Source organism: Pezoporus wallicus, unplaced genomic scaffold, assembly GCF_028554395.1.
Source record: "Pezoporus wallicus isolate ANWC-B61680 ecotype Strahan unplaced genomic scaffold, APGP_CSIRO_Pwel_v1 contig_4684, whole genome shotgun sequence".
Lineage (NCBI taxonomy): Eukaryota > Metazoa > Chordata > Aves > Psittaciformes > Psittacidae > Pezoporus > Pezoporus wallicus.
Window position 1 is genome coordinate 2,647,131 of NW_026637499.1, and position 18,810 is coordinate 2,665,940.

The 18,810-nt window shown below is 53.2% G+C and overlaps 3 protein-coding genes across 3 annotated transcripts in view; all 3 read left to right on the plus strand.

The window, feature by feature from the left end:
- The window catches only part of COL27A1 (collagen type XXVII alpha 1 chain), a 151,717-nt gene extending 143,648 nt beyond the window's left edge, over positions 1 to 8,069 (plus strand). Inside the window, exons 50-61 of the mRNA XM_057405899.1 lie at positions 189 to 242; positions 795 to 857; positions 1,257 to 1,310; positions 1,723 to 1,758; positions 2,789 to 2,806; positions 3,170 to 3,205; positions 3,531 to 3,557; positions 3,785 to 3,850; positions 4,220 to 4,388; positions 4,557 to 4,666; positions 5,368 to 5,586; positions 6,168 to 8,069. Coding sequence (XP_057261882.1) covers positions 189 to 242; positions 795 to 857; positions 1,257 to 1,310; positions 1,723 to 1,758; positions 2,789 to 2,806; positions 3,170 to 3,205; positions 3,531 to 3,557; positions 3,785 to 3,850; positions 4,220 to 4,388; positions 4,557 to 4,666; positions 5,368 to 5,586; positions 6,168 to 6,314 — 999 coding nt within the window. The 3' untranslated portion in view covers positions 6,315 to 8,069. The remainder of the gene's footprint in view (positions 1 to 188; positions 243 to 794; positions 858 to 1,256; positions 1,311 to 1,722; positions 1,759 to 2,788; positions 2,807 to 3,169; positions 3,206 to 3,530; positions 3,558 to 3,784; positions 3,851 to 4,219; positions 4,389 to 4,556; positions 4,667 to 5,367; positions 5,587 to 6,167) is intronic.
- Positions 8,070 to 10,642: 2,573 nt separating this feature from the next.
- LOC130597436 (alpha-1-acid glycoprotein 1-like) lies at positions 10,643 to 12,934 on the plus strand. Its single transcript, XM_057405982.1, has 6 exons — positions 10,643 to 10,849; positions 11,447 to 11,589; positions 11,768 to 11,838; positions 12,119 to 12,220; positions 12,499 to 12,599; positions 12,793 to 12,934. Exons 1-6 carry the CDS (start codon positions 10,658 to 10,660, stop codon positions 12,853 to 12,855), a joined length of 672 nt encoding a protein of 223 aa, XP_057261965.1. The 5' UTR covers positions 10,643 to 10,657; the 3' UTR covers positions 12,856 to 12,934.
- A 948-nt stretch (positions 12,935 to 13,882) lies between these two features.
- Positions 13,883 to 18,295, plus strand: LOC130597437 (alpha-1-acid glycoprotein 1-like). The gene is made up of 6 exons (XM_057405983.1): positions 13,883 to 13,978; positions 14,446 to 14,588; positions 14,775 to 14,848; positions 15,562 to 15,672; positions 16,403 to 16,506; positions 18,146 to 18,295. The coding sequence occupies exons 1-6, from the start codon at positions 13,883 to 13,885 to the stop codon at positions 18,278 to 18,280; spliced, it is 663 nt and encodes a 220-aa protein (XP_057261966.1). The 3' UTR covers positions 18,281 to 18,295.
- The last annotated feature ends 515 nt before the right edge of the window (positions 18,296 to 18,810 follow it).

An 18,810-nucleotide genomic window follows, 5' to 3' on the forward strand; every position in this document is an offset into this window, starting at 1 on the left:
GCTTCTGGAGTTGTTTTCAGCCTGATGTTTGTGTAATTCCCCCTTCATGCTTCTTTCTTGTCGGTCCTGCTTAGCCTGAAGAATACCAGTGGGTTTCTTTCTCTGAAGATGCCTTCAGGTGCGCTGCAGTTCAGTGTGAGCTTACTGTTGTTCTTTGTCCTTGTGTTTGTCTTGGCTGTGATTTGCAGGGGGACTTTGGCGAGGCAGGATTTCCAGGGATTGCAGGCATGTTTGGGCCAAAGGTAAGAGGCCGTCTTGTGACCCGTTGGCTTTCTAGTCCCTCTTTACTGGGGACAGACAATGCAATAGTTGTTGCAAAGGCTTTGTGAGCAGCTCTGCAGAAACTATGGAAATTGAATTGTGACTCCAACTTCCTTAGTTAATACATCTTCATTTATTGACTGTGGGCTTGCATATGCTTTGTTGGTGCTTGTTCCTGTTAAAATGAGTAGACGATAGAGGCGAAAGGGCTGTTCAATGGACTTTGGAGCTGTTTTCCCCACCTGAACATCTTTCAGATGCTTGCGTTTCCAGCATCACAGAATCACAGAGTGGTTTGTGTTGGAAGGGACCTTAAAGCTCATCCAGTTCCAGCCCCCTGCTGTAGGAAGGGACACCTTCCACTAGAGCAGCTTGCTCCAAGCTCCTGTTGGAAAACAGGAGTGGGAAAAGAGCTGTTAAGAAACTGGACTTTCCTATTCCCCTAGGCAAGAGGCAGCAGCTCTGTGCAGCAAGGACATAAACGTATGGGCTATGTTTATTAATGGGACCTGACTTCTCCTCTTTGCTCGCAGGGCCCCCCAGGAGACCTCGGTTTCAAAGGCATTCAGGGACCCCGTGGGCCTCCTGGTCTCATGGTGAGTGGGTTTTAGTTTGTTTGCTTTGGGTGGATTTTCTCCCCTCTGTTTCTATGTGGCTCCAGGGTGCTATAAGGAGCACAGTGCCCTCTTCACTGCAGGGGTATCTTCTGCCTTGGAGACAGTCTCACTGCTATACCCACGGCGCAGACAGCTCCAGCTACACTGAGATCCTTCTATTCCTGGGCTTTCTGAGGTTTTCCATGGGTTGTGACACCAAACTGTGAGGGTTTGTGTCTATGGAGCTGCGTTTGAAACAGCTTATTTCAGCTGCAGCAAATACCATGGTCGTGCTGCTGAGAAGCAGCAAAGAGCTTCAGCATCTTTACTGAGTCTGACGTGGTAAAAGCAAACCACCGGTTCCCATGTGATGGTTCACACCTATCGTTTCTTTCCTAGGGAAAGGAAGGCATTATTGGTCCTCTTGGCATTCAGGGTCCCAAGGGAAGCCCAGTAAGTATCTGCACTTTTTCTAGCTGTGTTTTAGAGCAGTGTTTGAGATGCATGAGTAAATCCCTCTGTAAAGAGTGAAATGAAATGGTCTTTAAGATGAGCAGCTTGAAAGGCAGGTTTAGTCTCTGGCTGTGTATATAGTTGCATGAGGAGCAGCTCTACCCTAAGTGTGCCAGTTTGGTACAGAGGCTGCTACTGGCAGAGGTGAAACCCAGCAAGATGAGCACAGGCAATGCCAAAACATCCAGTAATGGGCAATTTTATCGCCTTGGGATGAGCGGGGCAATACAGGAACCTGAGCTGATGTGTTTAGGGATGCACCTGGCTCCTTGCAAGGAGCTTCTGGGTGGCAATACATCCTGGCAATGCAGGTCAATAACAGTCACTGACAGCCACCTCTGTGCTTCAACAGGGGCCCAAGGGAGACAAAGGCAGCCGTGGAGACATGGTAAGTACTGATCTGCGCCCTGTGTCCCTCTCCTTGAGCAGCCAAGAGTCACACCAGGCTCCACTGCACCCACATGGGCTCTGGCTCAGTGTGGTGGCATCAGTCTCACGTGAGGGCAACACACAACACACACACCCTCCATACAAGTGTGCACACACATGTGTGCATGCACATCCACATGTGCACCTATCCACCCGCTCTGCTGTTTAGATTCCCATTTCAGAACCCAATTCCACAGCAAAATCTAACACTTCATCATGTTAGCTATGACCAGGAACAAATCACAGTGAATGGCAGCTCAAAAAACCACAGGCTGCCCAGGCCAGGGGCATGGGACATGCTTAAGTAACATCACTGCCTGGGCGCAGTCCCCATTGTATGAGGGAGCAGTGCCAGCGCATGTTCTTGCCTTCTGCTCTTCCTCTGGTCCTCTTCTTGTGGTGGTTGTGATGGACTTCTTTACCTTCTCACAGCATCTTGGTGCTCCCACCATACAGGAGGTGTGTGGGGATGCTGGATACATGCTATACATCCTCCTTGTTACCCATAACACGAACGGTTAGCTCTCCAGGTTGTTTCTTACAGCAACCAGTGGCTGTTCCTGCACGCAGGGGCTTGTTCCAGGCATCCCAGCACACACAGTGTGTGGTTGGTTCAGAAGGCTGGTTTGTGCCTTCTTCAAACAAGACCTCTTATAAGCAAATACCCCACATACCCAAATCCCAGTGCACGTTTCTAACCAGCCAGGGTGCTGCCTCTCTCCTTGCTCACCATTTTCCACCTCCATGGACACAGCAGAGCATCGGCTGATGTTGAGGCCATCAGCATCCTGTTGTAACCTCTCTGCTGTAGACGGTTTGGACCCTGCTTCCACTGTCCTTCAGTGCAGAACCCAGCCCTCGCACAGGCACCTCAGGAACAGCACACAGTGAGATGTATATAGATATACAGAGATAGATGGAGATTTTGGTTCATTAATGAGCATCTTCTGACAGCTGTTGCCTTTTCTTTCCTTCTTTTTCTTCTGCAGGGTCTGCAAGGTCCAAGGGTAAGTGTTTGAAATCACTTTTTCTGACTAATATCTCGTGTTTAAATAAAGCAGTTGCTTTTAGCAAATGGAAAGCTGCAGGGTGGGTAGCTGTGGATGCAGGGAACGTGATGAGTACCTGGGGATGTGGCATTAATGATAGTTAAAGAGCTAAAGGCTGGGAACAAGGGATGCACTAGGAATGGACCAGGTGAAGACAGATGCGCTCGGAGTTGGGAGGTGGATGCAATGAAACCACCTCCTGTCTCCTGAAGGGGTTGAGGGAGAAGATGCTGTAAGAGGTTGGAAACCTGGAGGATTCCAGCAGGGAAATAGAGCTGTACACTGCAGGTATTGCACTAACTGATGCCGCTCTGTCTTTAGGGTCCTCCAGGCCCACGAGGACACCCTGGCCCTCCGGTACGTATGTGTGGAAAGGGTTCAAAGGCATGATTGAAGCAAGGTTAAATTTACTGCTGTGTCTCCAGAGGTTCTGTTCACTCATTGGAAATTATAGCTTAGCCCCATTCCTCGTTTGCAAAACCATGTGTGTGAATGGAGCAGTGTTTCTTGTGCTTCAGCCCAAACCATCTCCAAGTATCTTATATAGAGACAGCATTGTTGCCTCCCTCACTCATCTGCATTGGGGGACTCCAAGGGGAAGAGGATGAACATGAGTGAATACCTTTGCAGCAGTGCTTGCCCATCCTTCTGGCTGATGCCCCTTTTCTGCTTTGCTTTCCAGGGACCGCCAGGAATTCCGGCCTCGTTTGTAAGTTGCTGTTTTCTCTCTGTTTGTTAACGCTGATAATAAGTGATGCAGCGCCAAGGTGCTGATGGGACATCCAGAAAGAGCTGCTGGGAGCCTGAAGACACACGCTCGGGTCCAGCAAGAGCTGCAGAGCAATGCTTGAATCACAGCCCTAGACTGAGAAGCATTTGCTTGCATGAGGGCAGCTTCTAACAATCTCAGTTACCATCTCTTTCACCCCACCCTAGCAACAAGACAGCTTTGGGGCAGCTTTCCAGACACTGATCGACTCGAACACCGCACTCAAGACAGAGGTAGGAGAGTCCTTTTGAACTCACCAGCCTTTGACGGGAACAATCAGGGTTTTGTTTGCTCTTTGTGTGTGCTTAACGTTTATACACACAAAGCTGCTGGTTGAGGCCGTTCTTACGGAACATCTGGGGTTTATGCATGCAAAGATCCCTTTAAAGGATGTGGTTGTGTTGCGTTTGTGACGATTGAGACCTCATCCCTTTAGAGATGTCCCATTCAGGAGAGTGCATGGGATGAAGTTCACTGGGTCCCAGACACAGCCCGTCTTTGCCCCACTGCTTTTGCCCCATATAAAGCAGAAACCCTTATGGTTACAGCGTCTTGTGCCCCCCCCCCAAGACACACCTGACTTTGCATCCTTCTCTCTCCAGGGTTACCAACATCCAGACTTCCTCATGCTGGACCACGGAGGGGAGATCTTTAAGACACTACACTACCTCAGCAACCTCATTCAGAGCATCAAGAGACCCCTGGGAACCAAGGAAAACCCCGCACGCATCTGTCGAGACCTCATGAACTGTGAACAGAAGATGAACGATGGTAGGAAGCCCTGAGCCCGTGATGGCTGCGTCCTCCATAGGGCAAATTCACATGACCCAAACTGGTCTCCTCCCATGGGAGCAGTAATGCAGCTATTAGAACTCACCTTTTCTCATCACGTCAAAGATAAAGTGCTCTTTTTAACCCCCAAAACTTCTGTTTCTTCAGGTACCTACTGGATAGACCCAAACCTTGGCTGTTCCTCAGACACCATTCAGGTCACCTGTAACTTCACCAGTGGTGGGCAGACGTGTCTCAGCCCCATCACCGTCTCCAAGGTACACACAGCTCAACCCCAGCATGGCATTTCCCATACACTGTTATGAAATATTTACCCAGGAGTGTGTCATCCCGGAGCACCACCACTGCCTGCTATGACAGAGCCCATTGGCTTCGCCTCGAGGCAGAATTGGTGTAGCTGTGACATTCAGGATTGCTCTCACACAGCTTAAAACCATACCCAAGAGCGCTCTTGACTCTTGAAGACAAAACAGGGCTTTTCCAGCAGTGTTTGGTTAACCCATAACCCAAACAGAGGGCAGGAATTCTGCAAACACACTGCTCCCAAATGCTTTGTTGGATTATTTAATGTCCTGGTCACGAAGCGAGGTCAAGCTCCAACATCCAGCTTTCTAACTCCAGGGCTTTTATTGAGGAAGCTTCTGTAATAACAATAGCAGTATCAATACCGGTGTTCATCTGCAGATGAACTGAACCTGCCGCCTCGCTTCATTGCAGGAGTGTGTCTGGAACTCCAAGTTTACATTATTATCCCTTACGGACCTGACTGCTCTCAATAAAGGAGCTGCTGTGTCCATAGGGAAACCGTCCACGTTGACTTGGCATCTGGCCTTAATGCCCATTGACCCGATCCGTCCCTGCACATCCAGAGCACAGGGACCACCTCTACTGTTACACCATGCACTGACGCCCCAGCCCCGCTCCAGGGGTACCCCTAACACCTCTGTCCCGTTCACAGCTGGATTTCGACGTCGGCAGGGTGCAGATGAACTTCCTGCGGCTCCTGAGCTCGGAGGCGGTGCAGCACATCACCATCCACTGCCTCAACGCCTCCGTCTGGCGCGACGGCTCCTCCTCGGAGCCTACGGATAGCGCCGTGCGCTTCCGGGCCTGGAATGGGCAGGTGTTTGAGGCACGGGGGCAGCTCAGGCCAGAGGTGGCAGCGGATGACTGCAGGGTGAGTTGCTGCAAGAGAGGGGAGAGATGGAGATGTCGCGTTGAACCCATTCTGCACACAGCAAGGTTCAAGTTGTACCTGTGCTGCTTATTCCATCAAGAAGAAGGGGGACGGGTCTAGTTTACCTGTTCACTGCTTTGTTTTTTCAGCCCAGGGTGCTAGAGCAGCTCCTGTTAAGTAGATAAGCCTTCAAATAGAAAGAGAAGTGTTCAGTTCCAGAGTTAAGTGGCATGTGTGTCAGCAGTTAGATGGTAGAAGGGGGAATTGCCCCTTGGATCTTGCCCGGAGTCAGTAGCTGTGTGTCTGTATTTGGGTTCACTTCATTAGGGGTTGTGTTTGGGGGGTACCATTTCAAGCTCAGTTTGACCTGCAAAAAGGATCCCCAAAATACTCTCTAATTCTCAACCCAAACGTCAGTCCCTTATCACCTGCAGGGCTTTTCTACCTTATACCTCAGAAACGCATCCCTTTCCAGCAGTGGGGTTGGAACTGGATGATCTTAAGGTCCTTTCCAACCCAAACCATTCTGTGATTCGTACCCCAATTAAACAGCTCTTTCTCCGTCCCTCCGCCCTGCACAGATCAAGGATGGACGCTGGCATCGGACTCTCTTTTCCTTTCGGACACAGGACCCTCAGCAGCTGCCTATTGTCAACATCTACAACCTCCCTCCATCCGAGCCAGGAAAGCACTATCACCTCGAGGTCGGCCCCGTGTGCTTCCTTTGAACAAAGCCACAGAAACCTGGATCCAAGGCTTTGACCCCACGTTTGGCCTATGCGTTTACACAGGCTCTCCCACCTCTCTGCAGCAAGGACAGCGGGGCTGTGTCTTTCGGGTCAACTCTTGCTCTTAGCCTTTGGCTCAAGGTCTCAAAGAACCCGTGATCTACTGAACTCAGCAGGTTGTTGGAAGGAGGAGTAACAAGGGCGAAGGGGAAGCGGGTATCAGTCGGGATGCGAAGACGAAAAGGGATCCAGATGTTGCCAGCGGTTCCACACACAAAGCTTTTTCCATGACCAAAGAAAACAGAGAGAAACCTCAAGCAGCTCGCAGTGTGGGTTGTTTTGGGGGTTCCCCCCACCCTAAACCCCATTTGTTTTCCCTGGTTCCCGAGTTACCAAATGTTCTTGCCATTGAAAAGTGATTAAAAGGATAGAGCTTCCCTCTCAGAGCTTGTCGCCTTCTGGATGGCCACGTGCTGCATCAGGTCTCCCAGGCGGAGCTGCGAGTTGAATCTGGCTGCTCTGTGTACCGGAAGCATTTTGATGTGCAATATTAGAAAGAAACAAAATATATATATTATATTATTTAAAGCAAAAAAAAAAAAAAAAGAAGAAAAAGAAAAGAGAAAAAAATATATAATAAACTAGGTTCCTCCTTTCCACGTTTAACAGCATCCCTCCTCGTGCGCGGCACTGGGATAAGGGAGAGTCCCGAAGCCGAGTAGGGGGGAATGGAAGGAGGAGAGGGGAAGAGATTGGTGCTAAAACAAGAGAGAGAGGATGGGCTCGTCTGCTGTGTTTCTACCTCTCACTGTGAAATCTCTGGTGCTCTTAACAAAGTGTCTTGTTTTATATGTATGACTTTATTTAAAGTTGTGAAGGTGCTACAGTGTCTTGCCACAGACCCCCAGTAGAGAACCCCATGGGACCACCTCTCTACGAAGAGGGGATGAGGTGATGCTCCACAGCTAAATCAGGAAACAGCCACCTCTAAAGGGATCCTTTAGTCCCCATGGATGCCAAAAATCACTTGTTCAAAGGGTGTTTTCAAAGCAAATTCGATGATTTAACTTCTGGTTCAACAGCACTTCACTGCTTTGGGAGGGGAGTGAGGGCTGCAAGCCCTGAGCCTCAGAGAGAGCTGTATTTGAGTCCGGTTGTCATGCAACTCCCTCTGGTCTAAGCTCGTGTTCCCTGGTCTAAGGTCGTATTTAACCCTTCAGTCTGGCCCCTCTGTCAAGACTGCCGCGACGGTTCCTTGCTCCAGAACCCAGCCGGGCTTGGAGGGGTTTGGTTTTGTTAAGTTTTGTAGAAAATTTTAGTCTTTATATGTAAATTTGGAGGATTTTTTTTTGGTTGGTTTTTAAAGAGGTTAATTATGGTAATCTTTAATTCTATATAAGGAATAATATTGATGTAATCGGAGCCGTACTGTATCAGAAACGCTTCAGTGCCTGGATGGAGTTTTCGTGTCTCTTACGGACTATGGATTTTATTTTTCTGAGGAAAAAAAAAGAAGTTATTTGTGAGTCTCTTTGTGTATTCATTCCCCTTCTCTAACTACTGCCTGGTGGTGGCTTCCCAACAGCCATCAGAGAAGGCTAAACCAGATCTGCCCCATATACCTCACCCTCCTCGCAGCCCTGCCTTGGCTCAGGAATACCTCACCCTCGGGGCCGGCTCGCCCCGGTACCCCCAGGCTGAAATCACAGTCACTCACTGCCCGCTTGCTGCCTTCCCCTGCACACACACACAGAACCCCCCGGGGTTGTTCCTCTGTTGCCATCAGCTCCTGTTTGTTCTCATTAAAGTTTTTTTTTTTCTATTTTTTCCCTTTTTCCTTTTTTTTTTTTTTTTTTTGGACTTTTAATAAATATTTAAAACTGAGGCAATGAAACGGGGCTGCTGTGGGTTTATTTGCTTCTTCGTGGGAAGATGAATGGGCAACGAGTGCAGAAAAACTCCACTCTTGAGCATGTTAACCTTGACAGCCCTGGGGAGCCCACAGCCCTCAGCAGGATGCTAAATGCAAGTGCACAAGGTCGGGATGCTGATGGCTCCCCACTGCTGTGCGTCACCGCACCACCCATAAAGAGCAGCTCTGCTCTGGAGCCAGGCTGGGAGAGCTGGGCTGGGTCAGCCTGGAGAAGGATCCTGAAGGGGAGACCTGAGAGCAGCTCCAGTGCCTGAAGGGGCTGCAGGAAAGCTGGAGAGGGGCTTGGGACAAGGGATGCAGGGACAGGCCAAGGGGAATGGCTTTAACCTGCCAGAGGGGAGACTGAGATGAGCTCTGAGGCAGAAGCTCTTCCCTGTGAGGGTGCTGAGGCGCTGGCACAGGGTGCCCAGAGAAGCTGTGGCTGCCCCATCCCTGGCAGTGTTCAAGGCCAGGTTGGACACAGGGGTCTGGAGCACCCTGCTCTAGTGGAAGCTTTAAGGTCCCTTCTAACCCCAGCCAGTTGGGATTCCACGAGCTCAGTATCTAACAGCTGAAGCCTCATGGAATCTGTTTCCCTCTTCTGCAAAATTACTCAGATAACCATAAACCTCAAATTATATCCTGACAGCAGCAGGGAGCAAGAGGAGAAAGGAGAAAGAAAGAGAAAGCCGAGCTGATGCTTTTCACATGAAGCCCAAATCACATCTCATTGCTCCAAGCTGATTTGAAACCCATCTTCTCCTTGCTCCAGAGCCCCAGCCTCAGACTAAAGCCTTATCCCTGCCACCACAAGCACCACACACATTGGGGACAGCAGCAAAGCCCCTATGGGCTCAAGCTGGGGTAGGGGGACGTTGGGTGACCCCTCACACCCCATCACACCGCACACTATGGGACCTGGCCCTGGGTTGCATCAGGGACAGCGGGAAGCGGCCGTGCTCTGTTTGCTCATCCCACACTGCTCCCCTTCCCGGCAGTGCTCCTGCAGCTGGGAGGGGGGGGCTGAGGGACACCCCCGGGCACTGTAGGGTGCTGGGTGCTGGGGCCAGGTCAGCATTGGCCTGACCCGTGTGAGCCGGTCACACACAGCTCCTGCGGGCAGGGACACAGCAAACACGGCCCGTGCATAAATCACTGCGCTCCATTGTGAGCGGGGTTGGAGCAAACACAAACCCCTTGAAGGGAGATCCTGCCTTTAAAGGTGGTGTAATGTCTTCATGCTGCTAAAAGCCCAAATCCACAGCGTGGGTTGTTCCCTGCCTTGTGCCCCATCCCCAGACAGGGTTTGCTCAACAAGACCCTGTTGCTACCAGTTATTTTAGCTTGCTTGAATTACTTACAATAATTAATTACTCTAAGGTAAGTAATTTATCAGCTGTGTATGTTAACAGCATCCGCAGCCCAAAAGCCACTTTATCATTGCAGCACTAGGATGAGACAAGCAACAAGCACCACAAGGCTACCAGCACACAACAGGGAGCTCAGCTCCCAATTTTCACAGCTTAAGGGGTGCCATGAACGTGCTGGTGGGCTGGCATTGGCAGCACAGGACACTGGCACTGCTGGGAAGAGGAAGGAGATGGGGCAGAGGGTGTTTTGATTTTAAACAGTGCAGCTTAGCATCAGAAAACAGAGACTGGTTTGGGTTGGAAGGGACCTTAAAGCTCCTCCAGCTCCAACCCCTGCCACAGGCAGGGACACCTTCCACTAGAGCAGCTTGCTCCAAGCCCCTGTGTCCAACCTGGCCTTGAACACTGCCAGGGATGGGGCAGCCACAGCTTCTCTGGGCACCCTGTGCCAGCGCCTCAGCACCCTCACAGGGAAGAGCTTCTGCCTCAGAGCTCATCTCAGTCTCCCCTCGGGCAGGTTAAAGCCATTCCCCTTGGCCTGTCCCTGCATCCCTTGTCCCAAGCCCCTCTCCAGCTTTCCTGCAGCCCCTTTAGGCACTGGAGCTGCTCTCAGGTCTCCCCTTCAGGAGCCTTCTCTTCTCCAGGCTGACCCAGCCCAGCTCTCCCAGGCTGGCTCCAGAGCAGAGCTGCTCCAGCCCTCATCATCTTTGGGACCTCTGTGCTCATCCCAGCACCTCCAGGTCCTTCCCGTGCCAAGGACTCACCCCATCCCCAGCAGCACCCACATGGATGCAGACCCAAACCCCTGACATCCCCATGGGAGAGCAGCCGCCTCCAGCCCCACCATGGGTGTTTATGTGCCCCGTGGGGGAAAACCACATCCAGGGGCCGTTTGGACAAAGAGGCACCCACAAAACTGCAGTTTCCATGCCCCAAAGCCTGCACTGGTGCAAGCAGGGGTTGGGTTTTCCCCTCTTTTGCAGGTTCGGTTTCCTCCACGTGCTATTGCCTCATAGCTGAGCAAACAGCCCCGCAGCTGAACAAGCACATCAGGGCTGGCGATGGCCCCGTTTGCAGGTGCTGTATATAAGGGACAGAGCCAGGCAGCAGCGGCTCAGTGCAGGAGCCTCCTCTCATCCAGCCCAGCGATGCTGCCCGGCCTCATCTTCCTCCTGGGGCTGCCGCTCACCCTCGCAGCCCCAACTTGTGCCCCACTCATCCCGGTCACCTTCGACAATGCCACCATCCCTCGGGTAAGCACTGGTCCTTTCCTGTCAGCATCACTGGGTGCAGGGGGAGGTTACGGACCCAATTGACAGCTCAATGCTGATTTCCCTAACAAGAAGTCAAGCTCCTGCTGCCCGGGAGCACGGGAAGAGGTGAAGCCTTGCAGCTCTGCTCCCATAACCCCATGAGCAGGGCACCTGTGGGTGGCTCCTGCTTCCATGTCCCCACTCAAATCAGGCGGGCAGCACCATCCCTCGTGTGCTGCCATTCTATTGTGAGCCCTTCGAGTGTCAGAGAGTCTCCATCCACAAAACCCTTCACTGCATGAACAGGATTTAGTCCCTTGGGGATGTTTAATGGGAGGAAAGCAACGAGCACCAGGCACAGAGCAGAGGGGACAGCACTGCAGACACACGCTGGCCACCCAGAGAGCTGGAGCATCACTTGAGCAAGGAGGGCACAAACCCAAGGGCCCCTTACCCAGGCTGGATCCTACCTGGGGCAGTCACACACTGGGGCACAGCAGGGCGCAATGGATGCTTTTACTCCCACGGTGCTCAAGGATGAGCCCAGCAAGGACCCCCCACCACCCCAAACCAGCCCCATTCTGCTCCTCTCGGCAGCTCCTGGGACACTGGATCTACATCGCCGGTGCCTCCAGGTACCCGCCTCACCTGGAGGAGCTGAGAGCCCTGAAGCACGCAGCTTTCTCCTTCTCGCCCAGCAGCCACGAGGACGAGCTCGACGTCACTGAAATCATGCGGCTGTGAGGATGGGATTCACCCCTCAGCAGCATCCCCCATCCCCAAGGGTGGCTGGGGCCATCCCTCCCTCACAGACACGGGGCTGCGGAGCAGCCGTGCCCAAGTGTTTGGGTTCTGAACCCCTTGGGGAGGGCAGTTTGGGGGGAAGAATTTGTCCCATCTGAGCCCTCTGCCCTGCAGGAATGAGACGTGCCTGGAGAGGAACAGCAGCAAGGTCCTGGTCTTTCGGTACAACTCCACCTTGGCGCATGGTAAAGCCCCGGCTGCGATGGATGGGATGGGACATGGGGACCGTGACACAGCCACACCTTGCCCCCTGCCGCTTCTGCCCCACAGCGTTTGGCATCAGGCCCCTTTCCACCTAAAACCATGTCTGGAGGGGGTGGGAGGTTTCTTCCACCCCATGCAATGGGTACAGCAGTGCTTGGGGACCAGACTGGTCCCCATTGGGATGAGGATAAGGGGGGTGAGCAGCCCCAGCACGGGGTGATGCTCACCAGTGGGTGACCCCGCTCTCTCTGTGCCTTCCAGTCGATGGCCAAGTGTTTGCCACGGCCAAACTGATCCAAAGCGACAAGGACCTGCTGATCCTCAACCATCTCAATGATGACTTCCCAAGTCTGAGCCTCTCAGGTGAGCGGATGCTGCCCGGGGATCCCTGGGGCACGTCCCTGGCCAGGGTCACATCAATGGGGATAGGCATCCCCAACCCTCACAAAGGGGTTCATTGATGGATGTGGGTATTCCCAGCCCTTGCAAGCAGAGCAAAAAGCCCCTTCTCCTCTGATATGTAGAGGGGTGGGCATGCAGAGAGCTCCCCATCTGCACTACAGGTACCACCAAGGAGCAAAGCACCCCCAAACCTCCCCTACTTCTCCCCCTTCCCCTTTTTGCCCCCCATTTCTCCACAGCACGGACGCCCAACGTGAGCAAGGAGCAGTTGGAGGAGTTCAGATCCCACCTGCACTGCCTGGGCTTCACGGAGGAGGACATCTTCATCACCTCCGAGAAGGTACAAACCCATCCCCGGGGTGGGTGAGCACCAGCCCTGGACCAGCCCCTGCCATCGGATGGGATGGGGATACAGGGCGGGATGTGTGAGCAGTTCCCCACCACGGCACTAACTCCCTTCTCCTCCCCGAGCATCCACCTTGGTCATTCCTGATTCTCTGGGGCAAGGATGGATGCTCTCTCCTATCCCACAGGATGCCTGTCCCCTGCCCTGGGAGAAGAAGGGTGAAGGAGATGCAGAGCCACAGCTGAAATAACCCCCATGGGCCACTCCATCCTCATCCTCCTGCGGTCCCTCCATGGGGACACCCCAGCTCAGCTCAGCCTCAGGACTTTCTGTTGAGGCTTTGGTTTTCCTCCTGGACGAAGCACCCGGTTCCCTGCTCTCTCCTGGACCCGCAATAAACCCGTGTTACAACAGCCTGCTGCATCCTCACTGGGACCATGGGACCCCTCCTGCCTGCCCTGCCCAGGATGCTGCACCTCCAACCCTACTGAGAGGGGTGACAAGACCCATACAAAACCCAGATCACGGCAGTGGGCACAGAGGTGCTCATCCCTTCACCAGCCCCATGGCAGCACAGGATCCCCTTGGCCACCCCATCCGCTGGTTCCCCTCTACTATGGGGCACCAGGACGTGAGCACCCACCATCCAAACCCCTTGGGTCTCCTCCACGAGGACTCAATCAAGGTGCTTTTAGCACCTCAACATCCTGCCCTGAATTCTCAAGCTAAACCCTATGGGGCTCTGCCTGCACCAGGGGCTTGCACAGGGGTTGGGGTGACGTGGGGTGACATTGTGCTGTCCCTGGGTGTCTCTGAGCAGAAACAGGGGGAGAGATTGGGGGAAAACATCACCAAGGGCCAGAGTGAGGGTCCTGGGGAGGCTCCACATCGGAAGGGGAGAGGCAAATAGAAACCAAGGCGGGAGAGCAAGTCCTGCCCTGCATGGGGGCAGCAGTGGGATAGGGACAGGGACCCCTTCCACTAGAGCAGCTTGCTCCAAGCCCCTGTGTCCAACCTGGCCTTGAACACTGCCAGGGATGGGGCAGCCACAGCTTCTCTGGGCACCCTGTGCCAGCGCCTCAGCACCCTCACAGGGAAGAGCTTCTGCCTAAGAGCTCATCTCAGTCTCCCCTCTGCCAGGTTAAAGCAAAGTCCCCGTTAGGTGCCCATTGCATCACCAGCGCAGAGCTGAGCCCTCCCGTCCCGTCCCACCCCACAAGCAGACAAGCGAACCCGTCCGTGTGTCCTGGGCTCCTCGCTCTCAGGCAGCCACAGCCATGGCTCCCATCCTCATCCTCATCCTCACCTCGCTGCTGCCTGCAGCCGCCGTCCCCTGCGGAGCCCTGCGCCCCGACAACAGCACCGCAGCCAAGGTAGGAGGGAGCCGATCCCGGGGGATGCAGTGTGCTCCGCACAGCCTCCCTGCGCCGTGGGGAAGGGGAAACCTCCCTTTCCCCCCCTCTCACCTGGAGGGGAGCCTCAGCAGCACATCTGCAGCAACGGGAAGCGTTTGCTCCCCAAACACCTTGAGTCACGCAGTGCTCCCGCAGCAAATCCCAGCGGGGACCTCAAAGCAAGGAAAGCTGGGGGGGGTTTGGTTTTGGTGCGAGTCCCCTATGGCAGCACAGGGCACTGGGACGCCCGCATCCAGCACCATTCCCGATCCAATCCAGCCGTTCTCCCCCCATTTCCATTTGTTTGCGCAGGTTTCGCTTTGCTGCCAATGCAGGGCGAGAAGGGCAACGACCAGAGGTCGCAAACAGCAATGTACCACGGGAGGGTGCAAACCTCCCCCCTGCACGCCCAAAGCCCTCACTGCGCTGCCCCTGTGTCCCTGCAGCTCCTGGGGACCTGGCTGTACGTGGCCGGGGCTGCCCAGTTCCCCCGGCACCTCCTGGAGATGCTGCTCATCGATCACGGATACCTCCACGTGGAGCCTGGTGCCGGCGAGCAGGAGCTGCCCATCACCCAGAGCGTGGCCGTGTAAGAGGCAGCCCCCGGTCCCTGCCCATCTCCTCTTATGCGCTGCAGTGATTTCAGCACGGGATAGGAGCACGGCTCCATGGCTGCTCCTCCATCCCCATTCCTCCTCACCCTCTTTATTTAGATATAAGGAAGGGGTCTCTGCTCCCCGTTCCTGCATCACCCTCCTCCTGTTTCTCTCCCCAGGGGGGACCAATGTCTCACCAACAACTCCACCTACATGGAAATCACTGCCGGTAACACCACGCTGGTGAAGGAGGGTGAGCAGCACCGGTGGGGTTATCACCCAGCCTGGGGCTTGGATGGGATGAGACACCCAAACCATGGGATCATGATGGGATGAGACACCCATGACCATGTTTTACATCATCCAACTCATTGCGTTCCTGGGTTGATTTGTCTGTTTGAATCCTCAGTGGATTCCAAATGTACCCCCCCCCCCCAGGCCAGGGACACCCTGCCATCAAGCCACACTAAACCCTAGGAAGCAATGCCATGCCAGAACCCCTTAGGAGAAGAATGCCTCATTTATAAAGTTACCCCACAATCCCTCAGGGAAAGGGGGGAACATTTAAGGCAGGTTTAGTGAATCAATGTAGCCTCACGTTCTGAACTGTTCCCTCCTCACCGGGGACATGGGGTGAGCCATTTGGGGTGGGAATTGCAAGACCCCTGAGATACAGCTTGCACCAACCCTACCACCACATACCCCGAGCACCAATGGGCGATGCCATCAGCACATTGCAATGATGGGACAGGAGCTGGTGACTTCGGCTCCTACACGTCCCAGACCCACATTGAAGAAGCACAATTCAAACCAAGAACAACTCGCCCTATACAGGACATTTGTCCTCACCCATTGCTAAGGGCTGGGTCTTGGCATTGCCCACCCTTGGGCTGGGTTGTATCGCTGCTCCAGCACTGAGCACCTGGATGCTGTGGCTGTTCCCAACCTGATGCTGCTCTCTCCAAGCCAAGACCCAGCAGACTGTGGGGACACTGATGAACCTCAGCTCTGAAGATGTTTTACTCATCCAGTACCAACTGCAGAGGGAAAGGACGTACTCGGGGCTGTATCTCTATGGTACGCAAACTCCATCCTAACTTAGGGCTACTGTGGGACACCAAAACACACACATAGGATTATGAGCCAAAACCACGCAGCAGCTTGGCTTTGCCAACAGTGATTTCCCTGAGGCCGCCACTCCAGGGGTCACAGGAACATTGACAAACCCCTTTAAACCCCAAATCTCTTGGCAGAGCAAAAAGAGCAAGTTAAAGACAAAACCCACTGGCACCTTGAACATCCCAAGGCCAGGAAGCAAACACAATTCAGCATCGATATCGTTGTCAAATCTCAGTGTTTTCAAGCCAACCTTGCTTTTCCAGTACTTGCCTCCCAGGGCAGAGCACGTGGCTTTGCAGGGCAGGCAAAGCTGATCTGATCACAACCCCATAAAGCAGCATTGCAGGGCTTGATAAGGGTTCCCCTTGTCCTTCCAAGCTGCAAAGCTGTTGCTCAGGAGCCTGAAGGCACGTATAGAGAGCTGCCTCCATACTCAGTCCTTCCCAGTGGGAGCATCAGACTACTCTGCAACCCCTTTAAGCAGGCAGGACCAGAGCTGACTGGGGAGAGGGTCAAAAAGTGATGCCCCAATTGGTTTTGTTCCAGTATATTCACCTTGAGAGACCCCAATAGGGACCATAGGCACAGCAAGCAGCAGTGGGAGCATGGGGCAGGGATGCGGTGCAGAGGGACACACCGAGGCCTCTGGTCCATGTTTAATGCCTGGTAAATGCTTCTCCTTTTCCAGCCAGAAACCTGAGCATGAGCAGAGCACAACGGGAAGAGTTCGAGACCCAGGCCAAGTGCCTGGGGCTGAGTGAAGAGGGGATCGTGTATGCGCCATGGAGAAGGGTATGTGGCTGCTCATGGATGGGCAGAGCCAAGATCCCCAGTTATAGCTCCAGCCACCAAACCAGGCTCTTGGAGAGAGGTTTTTAAGGTGGTGGAAACGATTTAGGGGGCTAAATACACACAGTGCTGCTTCAGCAGTCATGGTGGGTTAAAATACACACACATGCAGCAATACGTGAATCCCCAAAGCAAATCCCAGCACTTGAGCATCTCCAGTGGGAAACCTGCCCCTGCAACAGGAAAAATAGCTAAAGGATGAGATTTGGGCCCTGAAATTCCTGATTTTGCCCCCCACAGCAAAGCCCCCCCCCCAGAGGCTGCAACCATGGGGCAGGAGGGGCTGGTGCCCTGCGTGGTCCCACTTCAGACAAAGGCACCATCACCCAAACCTCAGGCTGTTTCCAGGTTGGGGTTTGCTTTTCCTGCACCCCAGGGTGTGATGAGCAGGTTCCCAGCCTGGCTGGATGCTAATGGGGTTCAGGAAGACTGCACAAGCCAGTTCTCCTCCCACCCCAGCACAGAGGCTCCTTTTGGGCTTGGGGTCCAGCCCTGAGCTTCCAACCGCATGACAGCAGAGGCAACACCACCCAATCCCATAAAAACAGACCTTTTCCTTCATTTTTTCCATCAGAACATGAACTGCTTAACATTAATAGACTTTAACGGACATTAGTTAACATTAGACATAAACATTTAACATTAACTGGACCTTTGCAGCCTGATTTAGGGCATTTTATCCTACAAATGACCAGTCCCTGAGCAAGCTCCCTCTCACAAAGTGAAGGTGAAAAACATCCTACCTTTTCCTGTTCTCCATCTCCTCATCTCCATCAAGAGACTCTAAGCTTCCAGAGGTGCCCAAACCCCACTTGAAGCAGCCAGGCTGGACCCAACAAACCCCCCATACCCCCAACCTCAAGAACCTGCTTTTAGCACTGTCCCTACGGGTCGAGGGGCAGAGGCAGAGATGAGATGCTCACAGTAGGGCAGGTCTCTCCATTATAGGCAATGGGCAGCACCTGGGAGCAGGACCCAGCTCCCTCAGGTTAACAGGAGGCAGCTGCTGAGCAGGAGGTTGCAGAAGCTTCTGGATCACATTTAAATCTGGACAAGTGAATGAAGCTGAGGGAAAGGGGGAATAAGCTCAAAGTGTTTGTCCTTAAAGCTCTGGTGCAATTGGAGTCAGCAGAGAAGGGGTTTGTGCCTGGCCAAAAGGCATCTGAGGAGTGAAATAAAACCAGTTAAATACAGAGATTTGGGGACCTTTATCGTCAGGGTGAAGGAGATGGATGCGAACAGAGCATCAGAGCTAACATACCGCTGCATTGGTCTGAGGCATCAGGAGAACTTCAACCACACTAATCCCAAGTGCTGGGGGAGCATGAGCTTTATATTGACTTCCTAAGAGGTCTGAACCCCAATTTCCTTCAGAGCACACTGAGCTCCCCCATAGCACAGCTTTGCCCCAGAATGGCACCATCAGCAGCCAGGCAAGTGTGTGCATGACTGGGGCAGCCCATGGCTTCTCTGGGTCCTCTTAGATGCATAATCAGATGAAAAGGAAATGCTTCTTTCTTCACTAAATTCCCTCCTGCTGGTGCACTGCCCATCACTTATCCTGTTATTGCTGTTCTGGAAGGAGCTGTGTCAAATGGAGGAGGTTGAGAAAGGAAACAACCCCTGGATGGAGCCCACATCTGCAGCCACTGCATCACCTCCTCCTGGTACCCGAGTGCTGCTGGGCACAGGGAACCGATCCCACATTGGGCAATAAATGTTTTCTTCAAACTCAATGCGCTTTGTGGCTGGATTCTGGATCGGAATCAGGGCTTGCAGGAGGAAATCAAACACCCACCTCACCTCCTGTGTCACTGGGCAAAGTCAGCCTTGAGCAACGGGGGACGGGACACGTGGAAGTGTTTTCTGCACTCAGTCCCTCCGCTTCGTACTAAGCTCTCTGGAAAAGCAGCAGTGCAGTGAAGCAGCGATGGAGGCGAACCAGAAGAGGGCAATCATTAACTGCTTTAAATGAGCCAAGCAATCGGTAGCTGGAATATAACTGGAATGTATGGAAGGCTCCAAACTTCAACTGTAGGCTGAGGGGAAGAGGAATTCTCTCAACAGCGGTTTGGCTGCCAGAAGGAGCCCAGCAGGGACAGAGATAATAGAATCCTAGAATGATTATTCCTGAATAATGATTATCCATATAACAAATAATATAATGAATATTCCTGCCCGAAGCCTTTGGATCAGGGAATTGCTCCCCAGTAATGTTTATCCATGGCAAGGTCTGTGATACAGCAT